The sequence below is a fragment of the Hylobates moloch genome, unplaced genomic scaffold (assembly GCF_009828535.3).
Source record: "Hylobates moloch isolate HMO894 unplaced genomic scaffold, HMol_V3 SCAFFOLD_7, whole genome shotgun sequence".
NCBI classification, from domain to species: domain Eukaryota; kingdom Metazoa; phylum Chordata; class Mammalia; order Primates; family Hylobatidae; genus Hylobates; species Hylobates moloch.
Window position 1 is genome coordinate 3,915,246 of NW_026652282.1, and position 16,023 is coordinate 3,931,268.

The window sequence follows — 16,023 nt, forward strand, 5'->3', positions numbered from 1 at the left end:
TAAATAAAAATAAAATTACTTAATAGAACAAAAAAATTGTTCAGTTTCTTTCACTTTACAGTTAAGAAAACTAAGATTCAGAGAACTGATATGATTAACAACTACCCCTGACCCCCCCACCTAGAATAAAGGTCATAAAATTTCTCCCCGGGCTGGTGAGAAAAATAAAGGATAAAAATTTCTCCCCAGGCAGATGAGAAACAGAAAGAGAAAGTAGTGAGTTTTGTCTCCTGATGTCAGGGTCAGGGCCACAGAGACTTGGTTCTGGAAGTATTTGAGAGTAAGAACCTGGCTCAAGGCTGCGAACCAGGAGCTGGGAGAGGTGTTGCCTGCCACTGCTGGTGGGAAGACTAGAAGGACATCGATATTGAGTAAGTAAGACCTCAGGCTACCACACTGCACACGTACCTGCCACCTTCCAGGGAACCAAGCCAGGCCTCTCTCTGGCTGGGAAACCTGTTGAGCAACCTCCTTATATTTGCTGCCAACATAAGCTCCGGTTCTAAATGAACCTGTTGCAGGGTGGGGCAGCAAAACCGCAAGAGTGAGAAGAGAGGCAAACAGCAAAATGAAGTAGAAAGCCCACGTCCTCCTCAACAAGAAGGGGTCTAACTCAAAGGAAGCAGGTTGCTGGAACACGTACACAGACCTCCATACAAGAAAGACATCATGTGTGTGTTCACGCCACCATCCTCCCCAAGATTCCATCACCTGTTATTCTCACAAGGAATGAAATGCAGTGAGGTGAGAGCGTGTTGGGATGGCAGACATGGGCGATGGATGAATTCTCTTCCCTCTGTACATTTTCCAGCACAAAGAGCTGCCCCCAGGCTGTTGACCGCATACACTTTGAGTTTTGAAAGGTTTCTGTGTTTCCCTTAGAAAGCTACTAAACCAGGACAGGCACAGTTGTTCAGGCCTGTAATCAGCACTTTGCAAGGGTGTGGCAGGAGGATTGTTTGAGCCCAGAAGTTCAAGACCAGCCTGGGCAACATAGCAAGACCTTATCTTTACAAAAACCACAAAAATTAGCTGGGTGTGGTGACACATGCCTATAGTCCCAGGTACTTGGGAGGCTGAGACTGGAGGATCGCTTGAACCCAGGACTTCAAGGTTGCAGTGAGCTAAGATCGTACCACCTCACCCCGGCCTGGGCAACAGAGCAAAACCTTGTCTCAAGCCGACATCCTTCAGTTCCTTTTTGTGTCCTTGTCCTTTACAGGAAAATGAAGATCCCTTTCCTCCTACTGTTCTTTCTGTGGGAAGCCGAGAGCCATGCAGCATCAAGGCCGAACATCATCCTGGTGATGGCTGATGACCTCGGCATTGGAGATCCTGGGTGCTATGGGAACAAAACTGTCAGGTTGGTAATGCAGCTCCTCAGTAAACACATGGCTGTATTCATAGGCAACAGTCCCCGGGTTGGTTAATGTTGATCTACAGAGCACAGAACATGTAGAAACGTTCAAACCCTCCAAACCGTGCCTGGCTTCATGTAGATACACTGAGATGTAGGTGTCATGAAGGCAGGTGTGAGTTTATCTGTTTGACTATGAACAGGGAGCTGGATGAGCTCAGGGAGATCACTAAGAAGGTGTGCATCACAGTTCTTCTTTACTTACGGCTACAATGCTGCTTTCCACACATTCACATTTCCATCCCTTTTGTTCACCTATTTCGTCTTCTCCTTTTGGCATCTGGCTTTATTCTGGTTGGTTCTGGGTCTGTACTACTCTGTCCTGGCTCATCAGTGACTTACTCTCACTCTCACTCTCACTCATGCCCAACTCTCCCTCTTCTAGCCCAGGCCCTACCCTGTCATCAGCTATGCAGGCTGTCTTAGTCTGTAAAGGCTGCTATGACAAAATGCCATAGGCTGGGTGGCTTCTAAACAATAGAAATGTATTGGTCTTAGTTCTGGAGGCTGGAAGCCCAAGATCAAGGCATAGCAGATTCAGCGTCTGGTGGGGACCTGCTTCCTGGTTCATAGACAGAACCTTCTCACTGTGTCTTCACATGGTGGAAAGGGGGAGGGAGCTCTCTGGGTCCCTTTTATAAGGTCATAAATCCCATTTACAGGGCTTCATCCTCATGACCTCATCACCTCCCAAAGACCCCACCTCCTAACAAAATCCCATTGAGGGTGAGCATTTCACCATCTGAATCTGGGGGGGACACAAACATGGAGACCATAGCTGACAATCAGGAGAGATGTCATGTTTTAGGACCTCATAACTTGCCAGTAATTATCAAAACAGTGGCAACAAGGCAATCAAACGAGACTCGAGGTCATTCGACCCTTGGGTCTGAACATCCTCCCAGAAGTAGGTGTTCTGTTTCTATCCCTCTGCGTAAAATCAACCTAACATAAGACCTATTTTAAGGACCCTTTTGTTTAAAAAGGAAAGTAAGCCCTTGAGGAGTAGAATACTGACATTAGAATTTCACTTTCTCTTCCTAATAATGTGGAGATGATGGCATAAAAATAGTTCTATGGAGAGTTTCATCACATGAAAGATCAATACAAACTAAATTAAAGGAGAGGATAAGGAAAGAGATTATTTGCTTCTACCAGAACTTTCTTTTTTCTTTTTTTTTTTTTTTTTTTTTGAGAAGGAGTTTCACTCTGTCGCCCAGCCTGGAGTGTGGTGGCACGATCTCGGGGATCACTGCAACCTCTGCCTCCTAGGTTGAAGCAATTCTCCTGCCTCAGCCTCTCGAGTAGCTGGGACTACAGGCGTGCACCACCATGCCTGGCTAATTTTTTGTATTTTTAGAAGAGATGGGGTTTCACTATGTTGGCCAGGCTGGTCTCAAACTCCTGACCTCGTGATCCACCTGCCTCAGCCTCCCAAAGTGCTGGGATTACAGGCATGAGCCACTGCGCTGGCCCAGAACTTTCTTGTAGGATATGTGAATACTAAATACTTGAAGCCAGGAATGGACCCATTGCCAAGTGCCATGGGGCACTGATTATTTTCCTTCCATTCTCTTACTCCTCATCTTGTTTTTAGCATGAGAAATCTTGGAAAGTATATTTAATCATTACATATCAGACCAAACAAAAATTAAATAGATTATGATATTAAGGAAAATCTTTCCCACAAGACGTAGCCAAATACGTCTCACTTTCAATCTGAAACTTTGCATCAAATGTTGCTTTTTATTTTTTTAAGAGTATATTGACTTATGACATTGCTTAAATTTTAAAAAGCATATGCAAGGGTAAGATCTGCAATTTTAAGAGAGCACTTTAAATGTCCTCTTAAAATTGTAATTATCTTTGTATGTTTTCTGCCCCACCTTTTGCCTACTTTTGTAAAATGTTTACAGATCACTTAATACATTTGTGATATAGATCTTATTAATTTAGTTTTTCTTATCAGCATCATAATTTTATTCAGCTTTTTCATTTTATCTATTTCTTTAATATTATATATTCCTAAGATATATTGAGATAATAGATAACTGTTCCTACCAAGATGTCTTAATTAAAAAGTTAAAATCAAGCCTGTAAGGTTAAATCTTTACCAACTATCAAAAGAAAAAATGTCTATAAAGCCCCATGGAAGAATTCACGGCAATATATACCCTAAATCTGCCTTGGTCTCTATATTAGAGTCCCATTATTTCTGAATTACATTTTTCATTTTTATATTTTGTAATGTCACACCCCAAAATAGTCACTTTTTTTTGTAGGCCACTATAGACAGTAGGAGGTTTAATTCAAATGCAAAAACAGTCTCTGTCTTCTAAGCATCTCACCCTTTAAGAAAAAAGCAAAGTAGAAATATTGGTAATTAAACACATTCACTAAATTAATAAATGGTCACTAGTTTGACATTACAGATGCAATAAAATTATTTCCCCCTTCAAGCTATGCATCATTGCAGCACTACTCTGTGAGGGCATTGATCTAGGGAAGCCATGGGACCAATGAACAAGATGTATACTCCCACCCTACAGGCAGCCATCTTGAAGGGGAGCACAATTAGACATGCCATTGCTTTACAGTGAGGAAGCTGCTTGTCTGGTGGAGTATGGACTACTGTTCCAAATATAGGTCAATCTCCTTGCATAAACAAGGAAGGGCGCTGGAGGCCCATGAGAATTCCATCTGTACCTGGAACTGAAGGATGGCAGATGATGAGCCAGGCAGGGAGGAACGGACCTGGATGCCTGGTGAAGGACGTGGGAGATATCTTGTGGGGTATAACTTGGTATGATCTAAAAACTAAAAGATATTAATTCCTAAATGACTTCCCAAAATGTTCAGCCAATCCATTCATAGAGAAAGGCATCAGGGTGGCTTATCTTACAAAAGGTATCACTCTACAAGTGAGCTCATAAATAAGTATTTCTGAAGCATAAAAAATATAAGCCAACAAAGGGTATGTGGGGGTTGCAGCATCTAATTTCTTCACTGTAGTGTTTGTGCCTTTTCCCTGGAGCATATTAACCCATTTGTTGATGCTCACTGGTTGAGGCACATGGAGTCTAATTATTCCCTGTCCCTGGGGGCATGTAGAAATTAGGCAGGGGCTCATTAAAGCTGGTCGTGGGATTCCCTTTGGCTGTGGTTGGAAAGAGAGGGGAGTCAGATTGACCCTGGAGATTTCTCTTTTGGTGACATAGAGGTAACTTGGGAGATGTGGATGGGAGAAGAGTGAAGCCTCATCCTCATTCACCCCTTACTTTCCCTCCCTGCAGTATCCTATTTCAAAGACTTGGTTTCTGTCTTCTAATTCAGGGCTAGTGGGACCAGGAGCTCAGAGCCCGCTGTAGCATGAATGGACCTTTTGGGGATGTCCCGCCTGCATCATTCACACATCTGCATGGTTTTGTTGTAGCTTGATTCTGTATCACTTCTTCCCCACCTCCCCTGCCTCTCATCTCGCCTGTCTCTCCCACATAACCCCAGACTTGCCTTTGCTCGTTGAGAAGTTTCCCAGTATAAAGAGCTATAGACAGTTTCATTTTGAAAATTATCACAGAGCTGGGCACAGTGGCTCATGCCTGTAATCCCAGCAATTTGGGAGGCCGAGGCGGGCAGATCACTTGAGGTCAGGAGTTTGAGACCAGCCTGGCCAACATGGTGAAACCCTGCCTCTACCAAAAAATGCAAAAATTAGCCAGGCGTGGTGGTGTGTGCCTGTAGTCCCAGCTACTCACAAGGCTGAGATGGGAGAATTGCTTGAACACAAGAGGTGGAGGTTGCAGTGAGCCGAGATTATGCCACTGCACTCCAGCCTGGGTGACAGAGTGAGATCCTGTCTCAAAAATAAATACATGAACAATAAATGAAAATGATCACAAATGCTGTGATTCTTTTCTTCTAGGACTCCCAATATCGACCGGTTGGCCAGTGGGGGAGTGAAACTCACTCAGCACCTGGCAGCATCACCGCTGTGCACACCAAGCAGGGCAGCCTTCATGACTGGCCGGTACCCTGTCCGATCAGGTAATCTCCTATCTGCACCACAGGGGCTGTGGTCTCCTTCGGGACAGCCCCCCACCTCCAGGTATCTCCTAGTTCCTAAGGGTTGATTTTTTCCTGGTCCAGGAATGGCATCTTGGTCCCGCACTGGAGTTTTCCTCTTCACAGCCTCTTCAGGAGGACTTCCCACCAATGAGATTACCTTTGCTAAGCTTCTGAAGGATCAAGGTTATTCAACAGCGCTGATAGGTATGGGCATCTATGGGATGGGAACCATCTATAGGTATGGGAATGGCAGGGAGGACTTGGACAAAGTTAGCAAAAGAGTGGGAGAGGACATCATGACAGTTATCTTAGGGATGACGTTGCTGGTACACTTTGCATAACTTTAAATGGAAACAAAATGATTTCAATTGTAGGTCAAAACACAATGAGCCTATCTGGACTACTCAAATGTATAGATGTGTGTGTGTGTGTGGATGTGTGTGTTGTGTGTTTGTGTGTGTGTGTGTGCATGTGTATAGATAAATAGATACTTAGATGATACCTAATGATACATGGATGAATGGATAGATGGAAGAAAGCATTGATGAGTGGATGGATAGATAGATAATAGGTAGAGAAATAGCTAGCTAGCTAGCTAGATGCAGAGAGAGACAAAGGTGAGATAGATGGGATGGATGGATGGATGGATGGATGGATGGATGGATGGATGGATGGATGGATGGAATAGATGATAGCTAGCTAGCTAGATAGATAGATAGAGAAATTGAAAAAGATAGATAGATAGATCGATGGATGCAGAGAGGGACAAAGATGAAATAGATGGGATAGATGGATGGATGGATGGATGAAATAGATGATGATAGACATGATGGATGGATGGATAGATAGATAGATAGATTAGATAGATAGATGTTATATATAAATAGATGCAGGGAGAAAGACAAAGATGACATAGGATGGATAGATAGATAATGAGGCAATTGGATGGATGAAATAGATGATAGATGGAACAAATGAAAGACATATACATAGAAAGAATGTACAAAACTATTCACACCATGCTATTGATAAAGATTTTCATTTTACTTTCCAATATAAAATTATGTCAGAATTTGTCTTGCTTGACACACCCACTGATTTTATCATGTAGATAAGATTGACACCTTCCTGTTTGCATGAAGAGCTTGAATCTAAGTAGGCCATAAAATGAATCCTAGCAAATCTCAGAGGAGCAAAATGACCCTTTTCTTTCTTCCAACATCTTGTTAAAAAACTATCATTTTTTTCTTTTGTGAGGCACTCATTAATTTAGTGATCTAATTAACATTTTATAAGAAATTTTCAGAGGTGCTTAAAATAATTGCTGAGTTACTGAGTGTGATTTCCTCATGCCTCAGGGGTAGGTTCTGAAGTAAGGATTCATTTCCACTTTTAACATTCAAGGAACAAAATTAAGTTGTTTCTAAAACTTTAATTTTAAGGGCCTGTCTCAGGAAAGCATCTGACCGGGAAAAAGGAAAAAAAAAAAAAAAAAAACTTGTATTATTCTGTAGAGTGTGGTTTCCTGCCTATTAAAGATATTAGCTAGTTTTCTTTTTGGATTTTTATCTGATTGGGGTTTTTTCTTGTTGTTATTGTTTTGTTTTGTTGAAATCACTAAATTAGTTCTTATTTCTTGGTAGAGTGAGTAGAGGATTTTTATCTGGTTGAGATTTTGTTTGTTTTTTTGTTTTGTTTTGTTGGAATCGCTAAATTAGTTCTTATTTTCTGGTAGAGTGAGTAGGTAATACCTTTGCGTTTGTAGGGGAAAAAAAAGTGAAAAACTCTAGGGTCCTATGAGCGGGAAGGCTAGCTTCATGAAATAGAAAGAACCTCCTTTTCAGCATGTAGGAACAGAAGCTTGGATTGGAATCAGGGTGTTTATTGGGACTGAAGTGATCCCCCATTTGTCTTCTCAGGGAAATGGCACCTTGGGATGAGCTGTCACAGCAAGACTGACTTCTGTCACCACCCTTTACATCACGGCTTCAATTATTTCTATGGGATCTCCTTGACCAATCTGAGAGACTGCAAGCCGGGAGAGGGCAGCGTCTTCACCACGGGCTTCAAGAGGCTGGTCTTCCTCCCCCTGCAGATCATCGGGGTCACCCTCCTTACCCTTGCTGCACTCAATTGTCTGGGGCTACTCCGCGTGCCTCTAGGCGTTTTTTTCAGCCTTCTCTTCCTAGCAGCCTTAATCCTGACCCTTTTCTTGGGCTTCCTTCATTACTTCCGGCCCCTGAACTGCTTCATGATGAGGAACTACGAGATCATTCAGCAGCCCATGTCCTATGACAATCTCACCCAGAGGCTAACCGTGGAGGCGGCCCAGTTCATACAGCGGTGGGTATTGCCTTGTCCTCTGATGCTGCCTGTTAAAAAACATTCTGGGTTATTTCTCGTGGAGGTGGAAGAACCAACAGGGTTTTGTTGTTGTTGTTGTTGTTTGTTGTTTGTTCGTTTTTTTGAGACGGAGTCTTGCTCTGTCGCCCAGGCTGGAGTGCAGTGGCGTGATCTCGGCTCACTGCAAGCTCCACCTCCCGGGTTCACGCCATTCTCCTGCCTCAGCCTCCCGAGTAGCTGGGACTACAGGCGCCCACCACCACGCCTGGCTAATTTTTTGTATTTTTAGTAGAGACGGGGTTTCACTGTGTTAGCCAGGAGGGTCTCGATCGCTTGACCTCATGATCCACCCGCCTCGGCCTCCCAAAGTGCTGGGATTACAGGCGTGAGCCACTGCGCCCGGCCAGAACTAGTAGGGTTATTATACTAGCCACATTTTCCCTTCCATGCCTAACACATTTCTTCAGCCAGAGCTCGCCATAGCACATGTTTAATGGCCTTAGAAAGGTATTGCAATGCAGTGTGCTCGCCTTAGAGTCTCTTTGCCAACATTCCCCACATCCTGGGCTGGAAAGGCCATGGCAAAATAATGTCTGCTGATGACAAAGGAGGTGTCAGATATCCCGCTGGGGGTTTTTTTTTTTTTTTTTTTGAGAGGGAATCTCGCTGTGTCGCCCAGGCTGGAGTGCAAGTGGTGCGATCTTGGCTCACTGCAACCTCCACCTCCCAGGTTCAAGTGATTCTTCTGCCTCAGCCTTCTGAGTAGCTAGGATTACAGGTGCCTGCCACCGTGCCTGGCTAATTTTTTTTCTATTTTTAGTAGAGACAGGGTTTCACAAACTTGGTCAGTCTGCAGTTTGAACTCCTGACCTCAGATGATCCACCCGCCTCGGCCTCCCAAACTGCTGGGATTACAGGTGTGAGCCACCGTACCCAGCCCCACTGGTCTTTAATTTTCAAATGTGGCCATCAAGAGAGGCAAGATAATGGCTTATGTTTAGTTTATAGGTTGTCCTTGTGATATAAACAATGTGGAAAGATCCAAAATATTTTGGATTAATCTCTGAGCAAACAAAGCAAAACAAAAACCTCTGTGAGTAAACTGGGTGAAGTGGATGATGTCTCTTGGGTCTGTCGGGCCCCACTGAGTTTATAGTTTTGGGGATTGCAATCTGTAAATGGAATAACCATCAACAGTGGAGCAGACAGCATTCCTGAATTACATAGATAGGTATAATATTTATCTATATTACATAATATAGAGAGCCTAAGTAGATATAATTAAGTAGATATTATATAGAGGCTATGTCAAGAACACTTGCTATTCAAAACAAGCAAATAAAAGAATTTTGTTCCACTTGTAACTGTGGAGGACAGGACTCTAAAGAGAAATGGAAAGTTCATCTGAAAATCAGACGTTTGGTCTTTATGGTGACTTAAACTCTATGGGAGATTTAAAAGAGTTTGGAGGGTGATTCAAAAATTATAAAGGAGACAGAGGAAATATAGGTAATATTGGTTTGTCATCCAATTAAATGCATGACACAAAATTATAAAATCGATCCCTGGATTGGACAATGAATGACAATGAAAAGGAAGTTATTGTGATGAAGGGAAAGTATATTAGGGATTTAATTTAAAAACAAGTAAATATGCTCAGCCTAAGAAGAAAATACATAGTTAAGGTATGTGGAAGCTACGTAAGTTAGGGCTGGTAAGAAAGGTAAAAGGTAACGTACTCTATGAAAATTATGTTGTCATTTCCTCACATGGAAGATGTTGTGTTCCTCTGTCCAGATCTTGTGTGCATGGAGTTGATGCTTTACTGGAGATTGGGAATGGGCAGTGGTTCTCCTCACTCTCTTTTTCCAGTTATGAAACAGCATAGGAGCAACCCATTTACCTAGAGGTACAACAGTGTCCTGCTACCCACAACATCACGGATTATGCAATAGATAAATCATAGGGTGTATTTTAGTATATCTCTCTGGTATCACAAAAGTGTTTCATCAACTCTGACAGAAACCCACATATGGTTTGGTTGTCTGAACAGACTACGAAGTGACTTACACAAAAGTTGCAATTGATAGTATCACTTCCTCCCTTTAAAAAGGAGACACAAATAGAATGATTAGTTCTTATAGTTCACACCACCTCTCAGTTTCAACAGATTTTATTAAAATCTAAATTGTCATTTAACTGTGAAATATATAAACTGGTCATTGGTCATTTTAAGTATTCTCAGTTTCAGCCTCTGGGACTTGGCTCCAGAGAGTACTCTATGTACGAGCTGCCCAACGGCTGAGGGAGTACCACACAATTTAAATTTTTATTTTGGTTAACATCCCACTTCTGCTGCCAGTTTCTGTTTTTGTCAGTGAAGACTGACAAAATCTCAGTGGATTAACACTTGAAGATTTGTTTCTTGCCCATGCAAAATCTACTGCTGGTTGGATGATGCTCTAGGGAAGCTTTGCTCCATGAGGAGACTGAGGGATCCAGGTTGTTAATATCTTGTGGTTCTGTCATCTCAATAGATGGCCTTCCCAATAGCATCCACAGGAGAAAAGAGTTGAAGGGTCCCTTGGGGGCTTTTCATTACTTCACTGACCCAGGGGTCAGCATGTAGACCAGGCCCCACGTCTCCACCCTGACTTGACATGGGGCTAAGAGGCAGTCTCCCCATGTCTTCAGGAAGAAGAAAATGAAACGGCCTTGCTGAACATATAGCAGTGATTTTCCTACTGCAAGCAGTGATTTTCAAATTTGTTTTAAAGCTGAGGAATATTTCAGATGAAATTTTATGAGAAGCTAAGTATGTCAGAGGGATAAAAGCTGCAGTGCTTGGGTGAACCTGGAACAGAGGACTGCGTTTGGAAATTACTGACATTTAATAAAGCCCCATGGAAACCTCATGAACAGCTGAGAGAAAGGGCATACTCTGCAACAAAAGAACAAAAGAACACGTGAGCAAACATCTAGTTAGTGCAGACTCTAGGCAAATTAATATTTAACAGATATTTGTAAGTAAAAAAGGTAGGCACACCAGGAGAAAAATCAACACCAGCCTTGGAATTTTAGAAAAGAATTATTTGATATTACAGCTATGTGAGTGGAGGTTGAAGGAATTTGCCCAAGGTTATAGATAGGTGTAAACTAAAGGGGCTAATTTATTATAAAATTTGGATTGCAGACATATACCGCATAATAATATTTTGGTCAACAGTGGACCACGTGTATGACAGAAGTCCCATGAGATTATAATGGAGCTGCCTTTTGCAGCTGTACGTTTGTATCTTTTTTGTTTTTTGAGACAGAGTCTCGCTCTGTTGCCCAGGCTGGAGTGCAGTGGTGCGATCTCGGCTCACTGCAATCTCCCCCTCCCGGGTTTAAGTGATTCTCCTGCCTCAGCCTCTGAAGTAGCTGGGATTACAGGTGCGTGCCACCACGCCCAGCTAATATTTGTATTTTTAGTAGAGATGAGGTTTCACCATGTTGACCAGGCTGGTCTCGAACTCCTGACCTCAAATGATCCACCCGCCTCGGCCTCTCGAAGTACTGGGATTGCAGGCATGAGCCACCACGCCCGGCCACGTTTGTATCTTTTATACTGTATTTTTTCCTGTACCTTTTCTATGTGTACATATGTCTAGATACACAAATACTTGTCATTGCATTGCAGTTGCCTGCAGCACTCAGTACAGTCACATGCGGTGCAGGTTTGTAGCCTAGGAGTAATAGGCTCTACCATGTAGCCTGGGTGTGCAGTGGGCTGTACCATCTAGGCTTGTGTAAGTGCACTGCACGATGTTTGCAGAATGATGAAATTGCTTAATGATACATTTCTCAGAACATATCCCTGTCACTATATGATGCATGTCTGTACTTGAAGCATTGATGTGAAGTATATTGCTTATTGGTATTTTAATATTTTCATCAGAGAAAAATAGAGTAAAGAAAAACTACAGTTTGGTGTTGTGTTGCGTGTGTGTGTGTATATATATGTATGTGTAAATACATATGTGTGTGTATATAGGTGTGTGTGTATATATATGTGTGTGTGCTTTACACACATATGTATTTAATTTACAAAGAGATAAATTGAAATTGATTTCCAAGGGAAGCTATAGGAGATATACATGTACAGCAGCAGCAAGTATTAATGTAAAGAATAAAGAATTTTCTGCCCAGGGATGGATAATAGCCACTAAAAGTCCTTTAAGCAACTATTTATAGATCTGTCAGAATTCAGGTAAGACGTGAGCTATTTGTCATGATTTTCACAGGTTTGGGCTGACAGGCACATGCTGGAGGGGTTATGAGTCGTTCCTGGGCAATATGCCTGTAGTCTGGGTGCCTGTCCTGGGTAAACGTTGGGATCTGTGAGTAACCATAGCTGTATCATGTCATGCCCATGCTGACAGCCTGTCTTACCCAGGCACCAGAGACTGCAGAAACCTGTCGGATTCTGGTCACAGCAAAATGGCATGGTGAGGGATGTCATGCAATTCCTAAGAGAGGAAGGAAGAGTTCAAGCTGTCAGTCACACTCCTGAACATTTATTTCAAGTATTATTTGTACAGAGATACTGCAGAGTTATCAGTGCCTGTGGTCAGCCCACACAGCCAAATGCAGGCATTGCAGGGCTGGCCACCTGCCTCCTGGGCATGGCGCTTGGTTCAGAACTATGCATTGTAGGGTGGCCTTTGCTAGCCTAGTGTGTGGTGGTATATAATATAGGATCACTATGACTTCCTGCAGGTAGACGAAGAAGGGAAAAGGGAAGAGTCCAGGACTACAGGGGTAGACAAGTGATACCTCAGACTTTACATAAGGAAAACCTCAGAGGTGCTTATTACAGCTGAAGATGGCCAAGATGAACTCTAGGGACTGTCACAGAGTAGTTCCAAAGTGAGACTTTGCATCAGCATTTTAATAAGCTTCTCAAGACATTCTAAACTGGGTGTTTCATAGGACACTCTAAGAAACACTGGGTTTCGTATACGTGTATGAGCTTTGGCTACTGTGCAGAAACACTGCAATTATTTGTCACCTAGATTTTTCTGGAAGGTGATGCTGACAGGTGATCTCATGTAAAAGCTTTGGAACTTTATAAGATACATCATTCAGTTATATCATCCTCTAGTAAGATGCACATAGATATGTGATTGAAACAAAAGCTTATGGAAATGATCTTTCTTTTACTAGGGTGATTGCCCTAATATTTTCTACCCCATTTTATTCTTTTTTTTTTTTGGCAATAATCTGGTTTTGGAACTAAATTAATTTCATGATATATCAGTGGGTCACAGTCTACATGATTGACCATGCTCTTACCTAGTGCGCAAGCTTTACCGTGTTTGATAAACAGGAGCACAGCCATTCCAAGATGGAGCGGCACTCTCGGGCCGGTCTATTTAAGGCAGAAAACAACAGTTTTTTCTGGGAAAGCTGGACACCCTTATATCAGTCTTCATCTACCACAAATCTCTCAAAACCAGACAAGGTGGAGATTAATACAGCGTCCATTATACAATGGATAGTCAGAAACGATACTTGGCTTCCAGGGTGAATCACTTTGTATGACATGTATTTTGACAGAAATTATTTAATCTATTAGGTATATAAATATTCATATGATTGCAAGTCATTTTAATGGGTATATAATTTTGAGAGGGGTCCAAAACAAATTTGTTGATCATGAGGATATTGAAGCCTGACAAGTTAATCTTGATTATCTCTAATTATTAGAGAGCTGAGATTTTCTTTTAGAACTAGAGATTTAAGATGTTCTGGCAGCACCAAAGTTGAAGGGATGGTTATTGAATTACAACAAAAGGATTTTTTCTTTAAAATAGGTGATTCTAGTGTAGATGGCTATTGTCCACATTGGAGCACTCACAGCATGGTTAATATTAGTGAAAATGCTAGCATCTTGTACACTGTGATGCCATTCACAAACAGCTTCTAACATACATTATCTGAAGATACAAAGATTTAAAGCACATTGTTACAATCATCCTTGGGTAGAGCTGTCTATCTGTGTTAGCTTAGTTATCTGATTCACAAAATATAATATCCAAGAGTCCTGAGAGAATGGCCTTGGTATGCTACCAAAGAATCCTAACATCGGTGACACCACCATGTTCATAAAACATTTCTTCAATGTCTGAAGACACATTTATATGTGTTATTTCATTATCCAGAATATCCTGAGCAATTTAGCCAGGTCTTAACCACCTCTGTGAGAAATGGAGGTAGAGTTATTCAGCAGCCGAAAAAGGAATGCTTGATCAAAGCAATGGTAGTATTAGTGGAATTTACTCAAATGCTTTCAAATTTAAAAATTTCCAGTTGCAACTGGTGCCTTGTTTAGATATTTTAACACACACACACACACACACACACACACATATTTGTACACAGCTACTTCTCAGTTCATCTGTCAAAGGTGGTGAGGAAAATGATTTAAAACTCCTACTTCTAAAATTTATAGCCTTTCTCTACACTGTGTTACTGATATGATTTATACTCAAGGGTTGCTCCTGAGATGCTAGCTTGCAATATTAGGGTATGAATGACAAGGAGGCATAAGGCAAAGATGCTTCATTGGTTTGTGATTCTTGCAAATGAGGTCCACTTAGTCAAACCCAGTTTGTGGCCTGGGATTCCAAGCACATATTTTCAAGTTGAGGAGAGCGATGATTTAGAATATATAACCATCCACTCCACAATCCCTCACCCTAATTGACTCATTCAGGGATAAATTTATCTGGGGGAGATGCTTCTATTATTAGAGAGCTGGATAATTAGCTCACCATATGTTATACGCTGTATAGTAATTCAGGAGATGGGTCATCCTGAATACACTTTAATTAGCCAGAAATCCTTGTTATTCTTGCATAAAGGAGTGAACTATAAATTTCTTAGAGATACCCAACTCTCTGTATGTGCCCTGTAGGGTCATCCCATTATCACAGCTTTGGGTTTTGCCATCCCTGTCTTCATTGCAATGCAAAACAGATCCAACTTAGGTGCAAAGTAGAAATGGTAACACATAATGGGACATGTTCAAGTGTAATGGACACTGTGGAATGGTTGCCAATTATACGTCAGGTGCTGTGGATACACACATTGTTTTGTGCACCTCCCACACCCATTGCTTCCTTCACACCACATAACAACCTCATGAGGTCGGTAAATAGATGTCTTACTGTGGAGGAACTTTGAAGCTGAAATCCTTTGAATGAACAAAGCTCCACAGGTAATAAAGAGTAGAGCCTGAATTTAAACAGAACTAGCTCAACCTTTTGAATTTTGGAATGCTTCATAAACAGTTGGGGGAATCTTTTCTATCTACTCTAGTGCGGTAGACTTATTGAGTGAGGATTAGTCCGAGTGAGGATTAGTTGGAAGAAGATTAGGGCACTGTATGAGTGTCTCGACACCTTTCTCCAGATGAAGGAATCTAGGTCCAATGCTCAAGGAAGGAGAATGCATCTCTGTAATTCTTATAGATAAGTTTGAATATCAGTAGTGTTAACATTACTATGTTAATCGAGAAGTACCTGGATGCTCTGAAAAGAAAATAAAGGGTAAGGATGGGTGAATGTAGCAAGTTAATTTTATTCACAAACAGCTTTTTTCTTTAGTTCAAGTCAAGGCTAATTTTTAAAAAGGTGTCATGCTGGTGGGTAGAATGAGATTCATGTTTTATGTCTTCAATAGAAAGAGATGGATGTTGGTCACTCTGCTTTGTGAAAAACCAGATATGTTGACCTCTTCTCTGAATTCATTGAAACAGTGCTTCATTGCTAGGAAAAATATTTAAGTTTAGGTAAATCACTTCATGTTTTTCTCTGAAGATATATACATGCTCACTTCGAACAGTAAATTTCCAAGAATGGCAATGACTTTATACACACCTACATAATCTGTATAGTATGTTATACAGTTATGGGATTTATAGATTTATCTGGAATTTGCCATTAGTATAAGGTTCTCCAGGCTGAAGTTTATTAAGTTGTCTCAATATATTAAATATATGTAGGTATATTTTGAGATATTATAATTAGAAGTTCAATAAAAGCTAATAAGTTTTAGTCAAGCTCAGTGTAGGATAACTCTTGTTCTTTATAAATGAATTTTTTTAGCAAAGGGTTTGTGGATAACAAATCAAAAATTTGGAAATTATGTAG

At 41.4% G+C, this 16,023-nt stretch overlaps 1 protein-coding gene across 2 annotated transcripts in view; it reads left to right on the top strand.

Moving 5' to 3' along the window:
* STS (steroid sulfatase) overlaps positions 1 to 16,023 on the top strand; it is a 214,590-nt gene that overhangs the window by 107,019 nt on the left and 91,548 nt on the right. For both annotated transcript variants that reach the window (XM_032756543.2, XM_058441559.1), the window contains exons 3-6: positions 1,223 to 1,363; positions 5,340 to 5,461; positions 5,564 to 5,686; positions 7,402 to 7,825. In XM_032756543.2, the coding sequence (XP_032612434.1) occupies positions 1,223 to 1,363; positions 5,340 to 5,461; positions 5,564 to 5,686; positions 7,402 to 7,825 (810 nt within the window). The remainder of the gene's footprint in view (positions 1 to 1,222; positions 1,364 to 5,339; positions 5,462 to 5,563; positions 5,687 to 7,401; positions 7,826 to 16,023) is intronic.